This window comes from Neomonachus schauinslandi, chromosome 14 (assembly GCF_002201575.2).
Source record: "Neomonachus schauinslandi chromosome 14, ASM220157v2, whole genome shotgun sequence".
In the NCBI taxonomy this organism is placed as follows: domain Eukaryota; kingdom Metazoa; phylum Chordata; class Mammalia; order Carnivora; family Phocidae; genus Neomonachus; species Neomonachus schauinslandi.
In genome coordinates, this window is record NC_058416.1 from 40788844 (window position 1) to 40806751 (window position 17908).

Genomic DNA, 17908 nt, shown 5'->3' on the forward strand with positions numbered 1-17908 from the left:
AGACCCGACCTCTCCAGCTCCTCCGGTCTCTGACCTCGGAGCCGCTCGCGGGCCGAGAGGGCAGCGCGCGGGGGCGGAGCCTGGGCGCGACAGCGCGCCCAGGCCCGCGCCTCCTTCCCCCGGCCCGCCGCGCCCGGGGAGTGAGTCTCTGTACAGTCAGGGCTTCTGCTGGGCAGGGCCAGCTGCTAATCTTCCAGGCGGACCCGGGGGGGGGGCGGGGGCGGGGGCGAGACGGGTAATATAGGTGGCGTCCGGTGCTGAGAAACACCTAGCGCAGGTACCAGGGTGGCGGCGAGAGGGAGTTCCCACCTGTTGCGCTCTTAAAGAAATGAAGACTTGAGAAAATACCAAGGAGGGGCCGATCGGTGTCTTTTGGGCGCGCCTGGAGCCCCACCCTCGGCCAGAGGAAAAGCCCCTTGGGTGGCAGGCAGGCGCTTCAGAGAAAGCCAGAGGAAAAGCGCCTCTCCCCGCGCGCCACCTCCTGTGCCTCCCACTCGTTCTGCGCGGCCCGCCCAGCCTGCACTCCCGCCGCGGCCTTTGGCCCCGCCGAGCCTTCCCACCCCGGCCTCCGGGCGCCTTTCGGCGACCTGTCCCCGAGCGCTCCCATGGCGCCCGCCCGCCCCACGCGCTCCCGGAGCGGAGCCCTCTGCAGGCAACTGCTGTTGGCCCTCACGGTGAGTGGCCGCCCGGCTGCCGGCTCCCGGGAGGGGGCTCCGCCCGTTGGGGGAGCCAGGGGAAACTCTGGGAGCAGGAGTGGGTGGGGGTGGCGGGCAAAGCGGAGGTTAATGTGTCGCCGGCCGGTTGAATGAATGGAGTTGTTGGAATGGGGGAAGGTTGCCAGAAAGAGGTTCGCGACCTGGGCGCCGCGCTCCCGAAGGGGAGGAGAAGGGAGTCATCCATAGATACAATCAGCGTAGGCAGATAGAGACGCAGACGCCAGCAGCAAACACCCATCCAAAACCTTGGCCTCTGGGGACGAGCGGGGAGTGCCGCTCCTCCGTGCCTCTGCCTTTCGGGGGGAGGGTGCTGTCCACCTCGGGCGCGGTGCCGGGTTTCGGCCGCGGCGGAGGGGAGCGCTGGGCGGACGGGACGGAAAGTGCCCTGGGGTGGGAGGACTACGCCCCTTTCCGGGGCTTGCTCTCAGTGTGTGTACGTGTCTGTAGAGGAGTGGTCTCGACACTCGCGCCTGGAAATGGTAGATGGGCGGGCCCTAGATGACCCTTTGTATAGTTCCCACTGTCAGCGTGTGCGGTTGCTACCCCCTTAATCTTTAGGGAAATGCTCGTCCGATTCTCTTGTGCACAGAGGCATCTGGATTCTTCTCTTTTGCCCTCTCGCTCTAACTTCTTTCCCACTTTAAAGAACACAGTAGCAATGACCTCACCCACCCAAACCTGGGAGTGAAAAGGGGTGGCTTTATTTGGGGACGGACGGTTCCCCGCCCAGGCAGAAAAGCCTGGGATCCCATGGCCGGGGCGGAGAGGGGGGAGGCAGAAGGTACAGGAATTCAGTGCCAGTGGACAGCCCCTGGGAGAGTTTGGGATCAGAGGCTTCCCAGACTGGACTTCCTGAGTCCCGTAGGAAGAGAAAAATTAAATAGACCAGGTGCCAGAAAGTGCTCAACCCGGTAGTGACCTTTCTCGTTGAGCCCCAGGTGTTGGAGCACAAAGTTGCCTGAAGGACAAGGGGACAGACCTGGAGAACAGACAGCAGGAAGATTCCTTCTGGGAGTACTGGAACTGGGGGGATGAAATATTCGGATCATTTCACTTCTCAACCGCTCTTAGTTTACAGTGAATTCCTTAAATTTTTAAATCATGAAATTGTAGTGCTGTCATGACACTATCTTTCTCTAGGAGTTCTATGGACTTCAGACCCTTAGTTAAATTCCCAGGGCACATTAGTGTCATAGAAAGGGCCAGGTGTACAGCAATTAGTATTTTATAGTTGAGAAAACCAAGAATGGAATAAATAACAGTCACAACATACGTAGTTGATGACAAAGAAATGACTTTGGTTAGATCCCTAATAAAGTTGCCACTTCTTTTTAAACCAGTGGCCATTACTCTTTGAAGGAAAAGGGGTAATTAAGCATGGACAGTAATAGGTGTAATTAAGCATGGACAGTAATAGGTATGGGCAATAAATAGCATTGCTTTGCATATGCTTGCACACAAAACTTTCTGTGTGCTCTCAGGTCCTTTGTAGAAGAAAGACGAAGTGAATAAACTAAAGGTGACTTTAGCTTCAGAGCTGGATTGGCCAGAAGTGGATAGATAGCAAAGCACCCCTCATCCTGCTACATTCTAGCTGGAAGGCGCGGTGTGGGTCCTTCTAGCTGCTCTGGTGTCTGTGTGCATATCAGGGCCAAGTCCTGCCAGCCTCAGGTGGTTCTTGTGCTCGTGAGCCTCAAGTGTAAAGAGCATTTGAGTAGAAGATATTATTAAATAGGAGTGAATAATTCCTTTTCACTGGGGGAACACCCTTTACATTTCCTCCTCTCCATGTACCCAATTAATCCTTCACCATTCTACAGAGCAGCTTCTCCCTGCTTCCTACTACTGCCTCGCTACACACGTGTCTTAACCACTTGAACTCTGGTTTCTACCCAAACACCTAAGGAGGCTGCTCACTCTCTAAGGTCATACCGGATCTCCACTGCTAAATATAAACCATTCCTTATACAATTCCACCTTGTAGATTGTGCCTTTATTGAAATTCACTCCCTTTTTTTCTTTTGACCTTCCTGTTCCTGACTACTCAGAATCAGACTCCCTATTCTAGGTCCTGTCGGTGAAATATCATACAGGTGCCTCCTTAGATGAAATGTATTTTGGTAGTTGGGATGTCTTCATTAAACAATAAGTCTTTATATCTACCCAGTATGATGTGTGACACAGCAGTTATTATCTTCTCAAACAATGTTGCTTTTCTTCTTACATCCTGTATTTCAGTGAATGACACTACCATACACCTTGTTGCTCAGGTAGGATGTCTGGAAGCTGTTTGCTTTTCCTTCCTCACTGCTCCCCTCCCCAAAACCATCATTAAGTCCTATTAAATCTACATTCAGAAATACCTTATGGATATCTCTGCTTCTGTCCATCATCTCTGCTGTTACTTTTTGCTATTACAAATAATGTCATAGTGAATAAACTTGTGTATATATGTCATTTCATGTATGGGCAGGTGTATGAATAGAATAGATTAGATTACCAGAAATGGTATTGCTAGATAAAAGTATAAATGACTGTGTACTTTTGGTAGATATTAACAGCTCCTTCACCCCTCCATAGAGGTTGTACATGACTAGATGGAAAGCTGTTTTATAATGGACGTCATATCACATCATTGAGGATTTATAGAGAGTATTATATATAATATATAATGTATATAGTATACTAATATATTAGTTATTATAGTAATATAGTATTTTAGTATAGTACTATACTCAGTATAATATACTATATTATATATTATAGAGCATGTTATACTATACTGTATCATATTATACTATATATGTATATATATATAGTATGAGACTACTTGATCTAGGCAGTCATTTGGCAAAAGATGAAGTCGAACCCATAACTCATGTAGAACACAGAAAAGTCCAAACAGATGAAAGGTTTAGATGTAACATACGATACCATACAGTTAATAGAAGAAAACATGGTGAATTCCTGTTTAAGTTTGGAGTCAAGAAGGCCTATCTATGGTTCACATGGCTTAGATTTCAAAAGCAATTTATTAATATTGAGAAAACCAATTATATCAAATTATGATCATTAATATAAATATATTATAAATATTATAAATAATATAAATCAATTATATTAAGACACACACACACTTGTCCATGGCAAAAATAACAACCCAAACAAAAATATTATAAGCAAAGTCAAAGGTAACTCAAATTAGAAAAAAAAAAATTGCAGATCATATTTTAAAAGGCTAATCTACAAGTATATAAAGAGCTCTTATAAATCAAATAGTCCAACATGAACATGGATATGAAAAAGTCCCATAAAGTACTAAAAATGGCCCATAAAAATATTTCAGCCTCGCTCATAATAAGAAAAGATGTAGTTAAACTTCAGTGACATATTCCTCATTTGGCATACACCCAAAAGTTTGAAAACACACAGCATGGGCAAGAATGTGGTGAAATAGGAACTCCTATAATTGGTGAGTGTAACAAAGTTAGAACATTTATGGACTGTATACAGTTATAACAAATACAAATAGAAACTCTTTTACTTCTTCCTTTCCAATTTGTATGCATCTAATATCTTTCTGCCTATTCATATACAAAATGGCAGTTTTAATTATTGAGACTTCATAGTATTTTTAAATACCTGCTAAGTCTAATATCCTTTCATTGCTTTTCTTTTTCATAGTTTTCCCGTCTATTCTTAGTTATTTATTTTTCCTTATGACCTTTTAAATCAGCTTGTCTAGTTCCAGAAAAAATACTATTAAGATTTTTATTGACATCATGAAATTTATAATTTAACTTAGTGGAAATTGATATATTTATGTTGATTTTTTTTCTATCCAAAATAATGATATATCTTTCTTTTTGTGCGAGTCTACTTTGTGTCCTTCAGAAATATTTTCAGATTTTTCTCAAATAGGCTTTACATGTTTCTTGTTAAGTTTACTCCTTGGCCTTTTACCTTTTTATTGCTTTTGAAAATGATTCCTTCTCTTTCATTATATTATTTAACTTGTATTTATGTGTGCAAAGACTAATGATTTCTGTATTTTAATAGTTGTTTCTGCTCCCTTACTGAAATTCTATAGTAATTATAGTAATTTATAGTATTTTATTAGTTTTATAGTAATTTATTAGTTGATTTCTTTCAGTTTTCCAGGTAGTCATATCAAATGCAAATAGAGATTTTTTTTTGCTTCTTCCTTTCCAATCTATATGTCATCTGATATTTCCTTCTTGCCTAATATATTTTAATGTAATGTTAACTATAAATGATGACCTTGGAAAGTATGCTGTTTCTGAGTTTAGTGGGGCTGCTGCTAATGCTTTCCCATAGATGATGTGATTAAAACATAATATAAAATCATCTTGAAGAAGTACTTATTAACTCCTTGGGGGGCTTTTTTTTTAAATCTAAGGATTGTTATTGAATTTGGTCAAACGTCTTTCAGCATCTATGGTAGTGATTACATGCCAGGCCTTCTTTAATCAGTGGCTTGAGGTTCCCAGACCAAGCAAGTAAGGTGAATGTGGATCACAAATCTGTTCAAGGACCAGTTTGCTTCAGGCTCCCTCTATGGCAAAGGTTTTACATTTGGGGTCCCAGATTAATGTGGGCAGCTCTTCTCTTAGATCTTAGGCAGGCCTGTGCTTGATTTTCTTCTCTTCTATTGAGGCCAAACAACCAGAGTCCAATCTTTTTTCAGATCAGAAGTTGTGTCTGATTACCACTCTGTGTTTGAGCTTGATCCTCAGTTTCTGCCTAGCGATTCTTTGCTAGATGGTTTAGGACCGTTAACCAAAAAACATATCCATCCTTTTTCATTTTGGCATTTTTTCCCCCTGAATGACCTAGCTGCCATTATTGGAAATGAGAGTCGTTCCCCTGATCCATTCCCCACACTGCTCGGACTCACCTTGTTCCAATGGGAAGCTGCTTATGTCGTTTATCTGCTTAAAGCAAATCTTTGGTTTCTTACTGTCTTTAGGAAAAAAAAGATCCATATACTTTGTTAACACTGTTCAGAATCTACCCCACACCTACGTCTCTGAATCCATTTTCTTTTATTTCTTTTCTAAGATTTTATTTTTAAGCAATCTCTACACCCAAAGTGGGGCTCGAACTCACAGCCCCGAGTTCAACAGTTGCATGCTCTTACTGACTGAGCCAGCCAGGCGCCCCTGAATTCATTTTAAACTTTGTCCCTTTTGTGCTGTGAGCATCAGCCTTTTAAGATTTTGTTTTCAGACCCGTGTCATCTCTGGGCTTCACATTTGCCGTTTCTGTATTTGGAACACGGAAGCTGTGTGTCCTCTTGAACTGGCTAATGTACAGCCACTCTTCAGATGACCTCACCTGGCTCTTACATGAGGCTAGTTCCCCCTGCTATCCTATAGCACCCTGTACCCATCTAGTAGAGCATTTATCCTACTTTATTGAAATTACCACTATGTCTTATCCTTGAATTGAAAGTTTCATGAGGATCATGTTTACTGCTCTGTGTCTGGTACATAGTAGACATTCAGTAAATATTAGTTAAATGCAGGAATGAATGGATGTCCAGGATACTGTTCTCTAAAGTATTGAATTAATCCAGCCATTTTTCACCTTCTCTGCTGTTTTCACCTTAGTCCAAGTCACCATCCTCCCTCTCTTACATTTCTGCTGGAACCTCCCAATTGGTCATCTTGCTTCCACTCTTGCTTCTCTGTAGTCTGTTCTCACAGGGCCACCAGAATGAGTCTGTGTAAATGCTCACCACATTATGCCACTCCACAGCTTCTAAACCTATGATTGTTTCTCTTTGTACTCAGAATAAAATCTACACTCCTACTATGGTCTTTTAAACCATATGTGATATGCCCATGACTGTCCCTTTAATATCATCTTGTATCACTCTTCCCTCACTGTGCTTTCCTACCATGACTGCTTTTTTGTTCCTCTAACACACCAGGTAAAATCCTCTTCCAGGGTCTTTGTTCTGGTTTTTCTTCCACCTGGAAGACTCTTCCCCGGTTAGTGAACTGGTTTGCTTCCTCATTTCATTCAGGCTTCTGGTCTTCCCTCTGTCACCTCTTCTGCCTGTTTTATTTTTCTCATAACATTTATCTCTTGGCATTATATGACTTTTATGTATTTATTTTTTTTATGTCTCACATTATAAGGTAATCTCCATGAGGTCAAGGACTTTGTTCACTGTTGAACACTGCCTTGTACATAGTAAGCAACCAGTAAATGTTGGTTGAATGAAGAAGTAGATGCATGTTTTCAACCACCTTGAATTGGACTCTTCACACATCTCATTTTACTCCTGTCTTCTGTAAGACAATACAGCCAGTGAACATTCTTCTCATCTTTTAATTTCCAATCCAAATAGTCTCTTCACTGTGTCCATCCCTAATTTCCAAATGACATGTAATCACTGCCTTGCCTGATCCTCCATATATAACTTAAATTGGATAATTAAATGTATATTGGCATGTGTAGTGGAAATAAAAATGTATATTAGAAATAAAAATTTTAATCCAAATTTTGATTATTTTAATTTGTGTTTATAGACTTTGTAAATATAGTATCAATGCTAGTCAGCTATCTTGCTTTTGGTTAAAAGCCTTTGCAAAACTATAGAATTGTTCAATCTTTCAGAAGCATGCATTATACAGTTTTAGGGGGAACAGAATTAAATTTCGGTGTGTTCAAATATATATTGTATTGGAATTGGTTACCATAAATCACTAACTCATTTAAAAAATTTTAAGTGAAATATTTTGTAAAATGACCTTACTGGTCACTTATGAGAAGATGCGCCTTCAAAATAAATTCATATTTCAAAGTTCTGTGCTTGTTTGTGTGGGGTCATAGATAAGTAATCTCCAAGTCACTCTGTGATAATGAGTTGATGCTTCTCTTTAAAGCATTGGGTTTTTGTTTAAGATACTATTGATTTGGTACCATAGTTCATAGGCAGTTGACTATTAATTGAAACACTTTGCTGACTCTAAATTTGTTTTTGTTTGTTTTTCCTATTCACATACCTGTGCTGCCTTCCTAAGTTTTTCGTGCTCTCACATTGGTTGTCATTCGTTCCTCAGTATACTCACCGTATTAGTCAGTGAATTTACTATTAGCTCCTTTTTACAGAATGGGAAACAAAACCCAAGAGGGTAAGGAATTCTTGGAGTTTACATGCTTTGTGAAGGAGGGAGCCATGACTCTTGGTCTTTTGTTTTATTCTTTCTCTCCATGTAATTTTGTTCTGATTTCTACTGCAGTGTATGTTTTTAAATTTTATTTTGCTAGTTGTATAAACTAATTTATAATTATACCAATTTCTAATTTATATGAATGATGTACAGATTAAAAGGATCTTTTTTTAATGTGTAATACTGATTTGATGTTTTAGATCTTAACATTTACCTGTGATGCCTGCAAAAAAGTCATACTGCAAGTTCCCTCCCAGCTAGATGCTGAGAAATTTGTTGGTAGAGGTAAGAAACTGCTAAAATGTGTAATAGATCTTACTTGGTATGATCTTGTAAAATTAGTGTAATTTTTAGAAGGATAGCTGTATTGGAATTAATAGTTAAAACTAATATATTACATTATCATTTGTGATACACATAATATCATTCCAATAAAAGGAATATTGTCCTTTATTGAAAAACATGATTATATGAAGTAGATAAAAAGGCTTAGTTTGAGTAATAAATAATTATTAATATTTATATTACATGGGGGTAATGGCATATGTTATAACATACTTCTATGAAATTGAGAAATAGTATTGAATCTATTTCTTGAGTTTAAAGGTATTGTTTTTGGATTTTAATAATAAAACATTTTGGTATTTTACTGATACATATTTCCAGAAATTGCTTTTTATCAATTATTATTATTATTATTATTTTGAGTGAGAGGGAATGAGAGAGAGAGGGGGAGAAAGAGCAGTGGGGGGGGCAGAGGGAGAGGGAGAGAGAGAATCTTAGGCAGGCTCTGCTCAGCGTGGAGGATGACGCGGGGCTCGATCCCACAATCCTGCGATCATGACCTGAGCTGAAATCCAGAGTCCCACGCTAAACTGACTGAGCCACTCAGGCGCCCCTTATCAATTAATTTTTTTCACATAACTCAAGCTTACAAGGAAAGAGCAGACCAGTGAGAACACAGAATATAATGACTCTAACAATAGATGCAAAGAGTTAAGAAATATTTTAATTTAATAACTGCTGATTAATTTTCTAGGTTCTGTTTAAGTTCTCTCATGTGTTACGCTATAGCTAATTTCAGTTAATAAAGAAAAACTTCTTTTGGTGTTGGTTTACATATTAAAACACTGGAACTCACATGCCTTTATTTTAGGACAAATGTCTCTTTTTTAAAAGGACGTAAAGGAGGTGTTTGAAGTGACATAGGTGTTTATGCACAATTTAATTAACCATATAGTTTCGTATGTACTTTTAAAAATGCAACATTTACAAGTGTCAGTGTAATTTTAAGTTTTTGGTTCCCCACCCCCAAATGAATAGATTACTGTTAGCACTATATATTGTTTTGTTTTACCTTACAAATGATTGCTTGTGTGTATTTTCTACAGTTAACCTGAAGGAGTGCTTTCAATCTGCAAATCTAATTCATTCAAGTGACCCTGATTTCCAAATTTTAGAAGATGGGTCTGTCTATACAACAAATGCTATTCTTTTGTCCTCAGAGGAGAGAAGTTTTACCATATTACTTTACAACACTGAGAACCAAGAAGAAAAGAAACTACTTGTTCTTTTACAGCATCAAACAAAGGTACACCAAACTATAAAAATGAAGCATAATGAATTGTATTCTGCAGGTGTAACATTACCAGGGAAGATGTGGAATCAGAGATGACGTGGGATAGTTCAGCTTGATGAAGAATGGAAACCATCATGCAACTTAACAGTGTTCAAATGGTGGAAAAAGGTTTTGCCACATCAGTTATTCTAGGTTGTCTTTACTTTTCATTTGGGACATAAACAGAGAAATTGGGAGGCTACAGCATGCGAATTTGAGATTAGACACAAAGAAGCATTTCTTAATCTTTTCCTGTAGAATAGATTTCCAAAACAAATTTTGAAACTCTGTCTATATGTATCTTAGACAGCATAATTTGTAGTCTTAAAAAGTAGATGACTATTTTAGGTTGAGATTCAGACCTCATGCATGCTTATTGGACTCTGACACCAAAGATCCAGATGATTTCTATTCAACCATCGGCCATAATTCAGTGCAGCAGCTTGAGAGTTATCACCATTTTTCTCTCCCCGTTCTGACACAGATTCTCTGTTGGTCCCTGGCTCTTCCTAGTTGCTGGTGAGTGGAAGGTGCATATGCTATATTTAGAAGGCCACTCACTTTATTTCTTTTCCTTGCATCTCTGTCCTCCCATGGTTTTGCATGGCAATATGGCAACAGTAACGTTGTTGGTTTTTATTTTATTTTTTTTTAATTTTGCTTCTAGGCTTCCAATTCCATCTCTCGTTCTTCCGTGTTCGTACCAAGTTATTTTCTTGAGAGTACTGTTGTGTTAACAGATAGGACTGCTATTTCTTTGTTATCTTTTTTGCAGTGTTGACATTTAGTTTGGTTTTCAAGCACCACCATGGTCTTACACCTTCCCGGTTAATCCTCATGAGAGATGTGTCAGAGTTCCAATGTTTGCGAATAAAGTAACCATGGACTTTATTATTTTTTTCCTGTGTTCTAAATTGAGGTGTTAAAGAAGAGGCATTCTAAAGAAAAAGTTCTAAGACGTGCCAAGAGAAGATGGGCTCCTATTCCTTGTTCAATGCAAGAGAATTCCTTGGGTCCTTTCCCACTTTTTCTTCAACAGGTACAATTTACTTTCCTTTCACTGTGAAAGTCTATGGTTTCCATTTTTTTTTTTTTTAATTTGGATGATGAATATAAAGTTATTTTTAAAAACAATTCTGTATGAATACATGAGTATGTGTATTATATGTTTCAGTAAATGGGTATAAATATATATCTGTATACCAGCATACACTTTTTTGCAGTTTTAGTCCTGCAAAGTCCATTTATGAAATTGTAAAACCCATCTAGCACTCTCAAACACATTGTTCCTTAATGAATTTTCCTATTAGCAAGCATGTCACCTGGGCATAGTCTAGAAACCCCTTTCATAATAGATGAAATTGCTGCCACCAGGATAAATGCCATGAAGGGCAAAAGACACATACATCCTTCCCATTGCTTATCCCCAGGTCCACCACTTAAATCGTCCTGGATCCACATTTTCTCTCTCTTTCTAACTTTCAGTAGCAACCCCAGCAAATCTTGCCTTCTTCCACTATCCATTGCCACGACCACTGAGTCCTTGACTTGGGTTTCTTTTCTCTCAGTTCTTGAAATTTGAGAGGAACTCTCCTTTATATCCCACCGACAAATTTCATACAGTTGAGAAAAGAGCATCTCAAAGTTGAGAAAGAAATCGTTTGAAAATCATTGTTAGTCATCCTGACATATAGTCAAGATCTTACTAAGAGGATCAAAACAACTTGGGAAAAAATTTGCTGTTTGAATCAAGTACCGGAATATCACACTTGCCAGGATATTATGTCATTTCTACTCCCCTCATTTCCACCCATCCTTTCACCTCAGCTTCTATAATAAAAGGACGCTGACAAATAATAGAAGCTAATTAAGGAAAGCATTTCCCATGGTTTTTCCCTGTATACAGTAACTTTAAACCTAGTGTCTCAAATGTTATGTATAATAAAACTTCAAGTTTAAAAAATTAATGAAAGGGTAATTTTTCATGCTCTGAATACTTTGTTTTCTCAGACCGTTAAAGTCTTAAATGTTTGGTTCACATAGGTACCATTTAGTGTATTTCTCAGTTATTCGGGAAAACTAAGACACTACTACATTATTTTCCTCATGCCTTGCTCTTGAAATTTCTCAATTATTAGGCTTCCTTATTCTATTGCTGTCTTTTATTCATACATGATAACAAATTAAAGGGGGCAATTACTTATTGCAACAAAAATGGCAACATGATTGCATAAATATATATAGATGAAAGTCTTGCTGAAATAAAAATTTGTCTCTTATGTATATAATATCTACTTTCTAGATTCAATCTGACACTGCACAAAACTACACTATATTCTATTCCATAAGAGGACCTGGGGTGGACCGAGAACCTATAAATTTATTTTATGTAGAGAGAGATACTGGAAACTTATATTGCACTCGTCCTGTAGATCGTGAGGAGTATGAATCTTTTGAGGTAAAGTCTAAAGTTTACATATTGTATTAGTAATTATTAAGCTTGGCTGTTTCATCTCCCATTCTCAATTTGCTTACCTTTTTCTGTTCTCTGAGCTTGTTGTCTCTGCTCTGGCTACATCTGATAGCACAGACTTGAAGCAAAAAGAGCTTTATAGAATAGAGAGCATTAGGTTCTTAGATTGGTCTTGGTATGATAGTTTCACCTTTTTTTTTTTTTACTTTTTAAAAAAGATTTTGTTTATCTATTTTATATATAGAGAGAGCGTGCCTGAGTGGGGAGAGAGGCAGAGGGGGAGGGGGAAGGAGAAGGAAAGAATCTCAAGCAGACTCTGTGCTGAGCAGGGCTCGATCTCACAACCCTGAGATCATGACTTGAGCTGAAACCAAAAGTTACTAACAGACCGAGCCACCCAGGCATTCCTAGATTTAAATATTTAGGTTTGGAATTGCTACAAGATGGCCTTCTAAGTACCTGTGATGCTCTGCTTTCTCTGAGAGTTGTTATGAGAAAAATTGGAGTTGAAATTCATATTATAAAATTAAAAGAAATAAATTGCATTCCACATACAATTTATAGCCATGCATTTGTTCTATTTCTGACTTTCCTTTTTTAAAGTAAAAAATTCTCATGAAGAGAATTATCTAAATATAACTACCAATATGCATGAAATTCTAATTAGTAGTATGTAAGATAATATTTTAGTTAACTGTGCCTGGGGAATTTGGAGTCCTAAGAATCCAAAGTTACTGAAGATCCAGAGAGGGTATTTAAAATCCATGCACTGGAAACTTTCAAACAAAACAAAATAATAGAGAAATGGAAAGATATTCCAGGCTCATGGGTTGGAAGAACAAATATTGTTAAAATGCCCATACTGTGCAAAACAGTCTATGGATTTAATGCAATCCTAATCGAAATACCAATAGCATTTTTCACAGAACTAGAACAAACAATCCTAAAATATGTATAGAACCACAAAAGACCCTAAATAGCCAGAGCAGTCTTGAAAAGGAAAAACAAAAATTCCAGACTTGAAGTTATGTTACAGAGCTCTACTAATCGGGGCGCCTGGCTGGCTCATTTGGTGAAAAATGTGACTCTTGATCTCAGGGTTGTGAGTTTGAGCCAATGTTAGGTGTAAAGATTACTTAATAAAAATAAAATCTTTAAAAATAAACAAACAAAGGGCACCTGGTTGGCTCAGTCGGTTAAGCATCTGCCCTCAGCTCAGGTCTTGATCTCAGGGGCCTGGGATTGAGCCTCGTATCCAGCTCTCTGTTCAGCGAGGAGCCTGCTTCTCCCTCTGCCCCTCCCCCTGCTCGTGCTCCCTCTCCCTCTCTCTCTCAAATAAATAAATAAAATTTAAAAAAAAGATAAACAAAGCTATACTAATCAAAATAGTGTGGTACTGGCATAAAAATAGAGACCTATATTAATGGAATAGGATAGAAAACCCAGAAATAAATCCACAATTATATGGTTAATTAATCTTCACCAAAGGAGGAATGAATATACAATGGGAAAAAGACAGTCTGTTCAACAAATGGTGTTGGGAAAACTGGTCAGCTATATGCAAAAGAATGAAAAGAATGAAACTGGAACACTTTCCATACCATACACAAAAATAAACTCAAAATGGCTTAAATGTGAGACCTGAAACCATAAAAAACCTAGAAGAGTGAACAGGCAATAATTTCTCTGATATCAGCCATAGCAACTTTTTTTCTAGATATGTCTCCTGAGGCAAGGGCAATAAAAGCAAAAATAAACTGTTGGGACTACATCAAAATAAATAGCTTCTACACAGTGAAGAAAACAATAAAACTAAAGGCAACCTACTGAATGGGAGAAGATATAGAAGATATTTGCAAATGACATATCCAATAAAGGGTATCCAAAATATATAAAGAACTTACAAAACTCAACACCCAAAAAACAGATAATCCACTTAAAAATGGGCAAAAGACATGAACAGACATTTCTCCAAAGAAGACATTCAGATGGCTAACAGACACATGAAAAGATGCTCAACATTGCTTATCATCAGGGAAATGCAAATCAAAACCACAATGAGATATCACCTTACAGCTGTCAGAATGGCTAGATTCAAAACACAAGAAACAACAAGTATTGGCAAGGATGTGAAGAAAAAGGAACCCTCTTGCATTATTTCTTTATTTTTATGAAAGATTTTATTTTATATATTTATTCCAGAGAGAGAGAGAGAGAGAGAGCATGAGTGGGGAGGAGGGGCAGAGGGAGAGGGAGAAGTGGATTACCCGCTGAGCAGGGAGCCTGACACAGGTGGGGCTTGATGTGATCACATCTCACGACCCCGAGATCATGACCTGAGCTGAAGTCAGATGCTTAACTGACCAAATCACCCAGGCACCCTGAACCCTCTTGCTTTGTTTATGGGAATGCAAACTGGTGCAGCCACTGTGGAAAACAGTATGGGGATTCCTCAAAAAGTTAAAAATAGAACTATCCCACAATCCAGTAATCACACTGTTTGGCATTTACCCAAAAAATACAAAAGCACCAATTCAAAGGGATACAAGCACCCCTATGTTTATAGCAGCATTATTTATAATAGCTGAATTATGGAAGCAACCCAAGTGTCCATTGATTGATGAATGGATATGAAGAGTGGTATATAAATGCAATGGAATATTACTCAGCCATAAAAAGAATGGAATCTTGCCATTGCAATGACATGGATGGAGCTAGAGAGTATCATGCTAAGGGACATAAGTTAGAGAAAGACAGATACCATAGAATTTCACTCATATGTGGAATTTAAGAAACAAAACAAACATGCAAAAGGAAAAATAAAAGAGAGAGAGGCAAACCAAGAAACGGACTCTTAACTATACAGAACAAACTGATGGTTACCAGAGGGGAGGTGGGTAGGGCGATGGGGGGAATAGGGGATGGGGATTAAGGAGGGCACTTGGGATGAGCACCGGCTATTGTATGGAAGTGTTGAATCACTATAGTACACCTGAAACTAATACAACACTATGTTAACAACTGGGATTAAAATGAAAAACTTAATAAAACAAAACAAAACAAAAAAAACCCACAAAATAATCTTCAAGACTGTTCTGGGAAAATAATAATAAAAGCTGTTAACACTCATCCACAATAGTACAGTACTAGTAAAGAAACCAAAATTATCTACGTTATTATATTAAACATAAAATGCTGTAGTACACCATGGGATTAACCACCTCCTGTGACATTAAGGTTCCGTCCACATCCCCAAACAATAACAAATGGTGAAACTCACACCACCGTGCTGAACAGTCTCCAAATTGAAGCCAAAGGAAGTTGGAACCATATTTTAATTTTGCTTTTTTCCTTATTTGACTCTTCACAGCTAATTGCCTTCGCCACAACTCCGGATGGATATACGCCGGAACTTCCACTGCCCCTGGTAATCAGAATTGAGGATGAAAATGATAACTACCCAGTTTTTACAGAAACAACTTACGTTTTTACAGTTTCCGAAAATTGCAGAGTTGGTGCGTACCTACCTTAACAATGTATGGCAACTTAACATTTTAATTCATAAATTGAATTTCGCTGTGGCCATTGGGAGGCAACATATTCCGCTGGCAAGAGCAAGGGACTTGCTAATCAGGGTTGCTGTGGGTGGGAATTTTGCTCTGCCTTTCACTAGCTGTGTGCTCTGACCTTGGGCAGACTTAATAGTCTTGACAAACCTTGTTTTCCTTATCTGTAAAATGGGTTATGATATGCGAGATTGTTGTGAAGATTAAATGATGCATCGTACATCTGGAATGCCAAGCCTAGTGCCCGAAAACTAGAGAAATTACTCAGTTACTTCCTGTGTGAGATAAAATAAATACTTGTAAGAGAAAACACTCTAAGAAGAATAAGTCTTTGAGCAATTAAAGTCTTAGCCTTGAAGAGGTCTACTGATATCCCATACTGATTAAATGATTGGCAGTACTCTGAGCATTATCATAAAGGTCATTGAGAGTAATACAAAGGTTTTCTCAATCTTATGTCAATGGACCTTATCAGCTGGAAGTCAGAATGCAATTTTTGAGTCTTCCAGAAAGATCTAACTAAACCAAGAGTTTTGGACACATTTTTGACGATTTGATCAATGTAAGGGCAGACTTAGAAATAGAAAAAAGTTAAAGAGTAGTTAGAATTCTTTAGTCTAGAAATACAATGGCAATGGATGGATATTAATAACATTTATAAAATTATACAGTAAATACGGATATGGTCACCAAATTCCCAAATGTTAGAATGCTGGGATATATTTAAAAATGATACTTTATATAGAAGTCTGCAAATGTATAAAAACTACTACTCAGCCATATAATTAAGTGGTCCAAAAGCTTTTTGAGGTAGATGGAAAGGAATGAAATAAAGGGGATGTTGAAAATGTAAAAGTTTTGGAAATTAAAGAGGATTTTTCAATATGTAGGTTCTACCGTGGGACAGGTATGTGCAACTGACAAAGATGAACCTGACACGATGCACACGCGTCTCAAGTACTCCATCATCGAGCAGTTGCCAGCATATCCCATGCTGTTTTCCATGCATCCAACTACAGGCGTGATCACCACATCATCATCTCAGCTAGACCGAGAGGTAACACCAATATCAGAGCAGACAAAACCTGATTGTCACATCGCCATTGAATCATATCTGTATATATCTTGTATAGCGCCTGTAGATGTGTTTGTGAAAAGCATGTTGTGAATCTAATTTTAGAAAAGTTATTAAATTTGCTGATGGAGGTCATTAACCTTGCAGTGTGCTAATTTTGAACTGCTCATTTGTTCTCTCTTGAAATGTATGTTTTATAAAGTCAAGTTACCTAATATTAGCATTTTTATAGTATAGTAGTAAAAACAGGAAATGTCAAATATGAAAAGTGAAACTTTTGGAAATGTGCAGGCATTTGTTATTTACAGATAACAATGCTTTTTTTTTTTTATTGCCTGTATCATCTCTTCTCTGACAGTCTCATCTACATTCTTCCCCTTATATAGTTTAAGAGAAAATTTATTTCTCTTTGATCTCTAGTTTACCATTTTCAATCTACTGCTTGAAATCCTGATTTGGATGTTTCACAGATACCTAAGATGCAATACATGTAAAATTGAACTCTTTTTGCCTTCTGAACATGCTCTCCTTGCCATGTTTTCTAGGTAAAATGACATTAATACATTCTTTTCCTGTTGATAATTTTTCTCTCGTCACCCTGAGTTCATGTTCTCAGAATTGTATTTAATGTCTCCTCTTGCTCCCTTGTTCAGATCACTTTCCCAAACATGGTGCTGTTACCTCCAAAATGACCTTGTATTTATATTCTGTCCATTTCCACTGCAGCTATCCTAGTTTAGTGAGTCATTCACTTGGCTATTCAACTATTACCTCTTCCACCAGGCATTTATTCATCTGAATTCTTAGAGAGTTTATCTGGCCTACTTACTACGTTTATAATCCTTAATCTTAAGGTATAGTAATATATGCTTGTCAGGTATTTGATTCCTAAAAGTTCATACCAGATTCATTTCATTTTCCTCTCTTTTTTCCTCATGGATTAGAGTAGTGGTCCTCAAATTTTCTGGTCTCAGGACCTTTTACACTCTTAAATATTATTGAAGATTTCACAGGTCTTTTGTTTATATGGGCTGTATTTATTGATATTTATTCCATTAGTATTTAAAGCTGACAAAAGTTTAAAATATTTATTTATTCACCCATTTAAAAATCATAAATATATTACACATTATCATAAATAACATTTTTATAAAAAAACAATTACACTTTCTAAAACAGTAAATAATTTACTGAGAAGAATGACACTATGATGTATTTTTCCAAGTCTCTTTAATACCTGGCTTAATATAAGACT

General features: G+C 38.1%; 1 protein-coding gene across 5 annotated transcripts in view; it reads left to right on the top strand.

The window, feature by feature from the left end:
* The first annotated feature begins 286 nt into the window (after nt 1–286).
* The window catches only part of DSC2 (desmocollin 2), a 33899-nt gene continuing 16277 nt past the window's right edge, over nt 287–17908 (top strand). For 3 of the 5 annotated variants that reach the window (XM_021686276.2, XM_021686278.2, XM_021686279.2), the window contains exons 1-7: nt 287–674; nt 8122–8206; nt 9313–9512; nt 10459–10578; nt 11842–11997; nt 15383–15527; nt 16469–16635. In XM_021686276.2, the coding sequence (XP_021541951.1) occupies nt 606–674; nt 8122–8206; nt 9313–9512; nt 10459–10578; nt 11842–11997; nt 15383–15527; nt 16469–16635 (942 nt within the window). In that variant the 5' untranslated portion in view covers nt 287–605. The remainder of the gene's footprint in view (nt 675–8121; nt 8207–9312; nt 9513–10458; nt 10579–11841; nt 11998–15382; nt 15528–16468; nt 16636–17908) is intronic. The other 2 variants (XM_021686277.2, XM_021686280.2) reach the window with 1 other exon arrangement.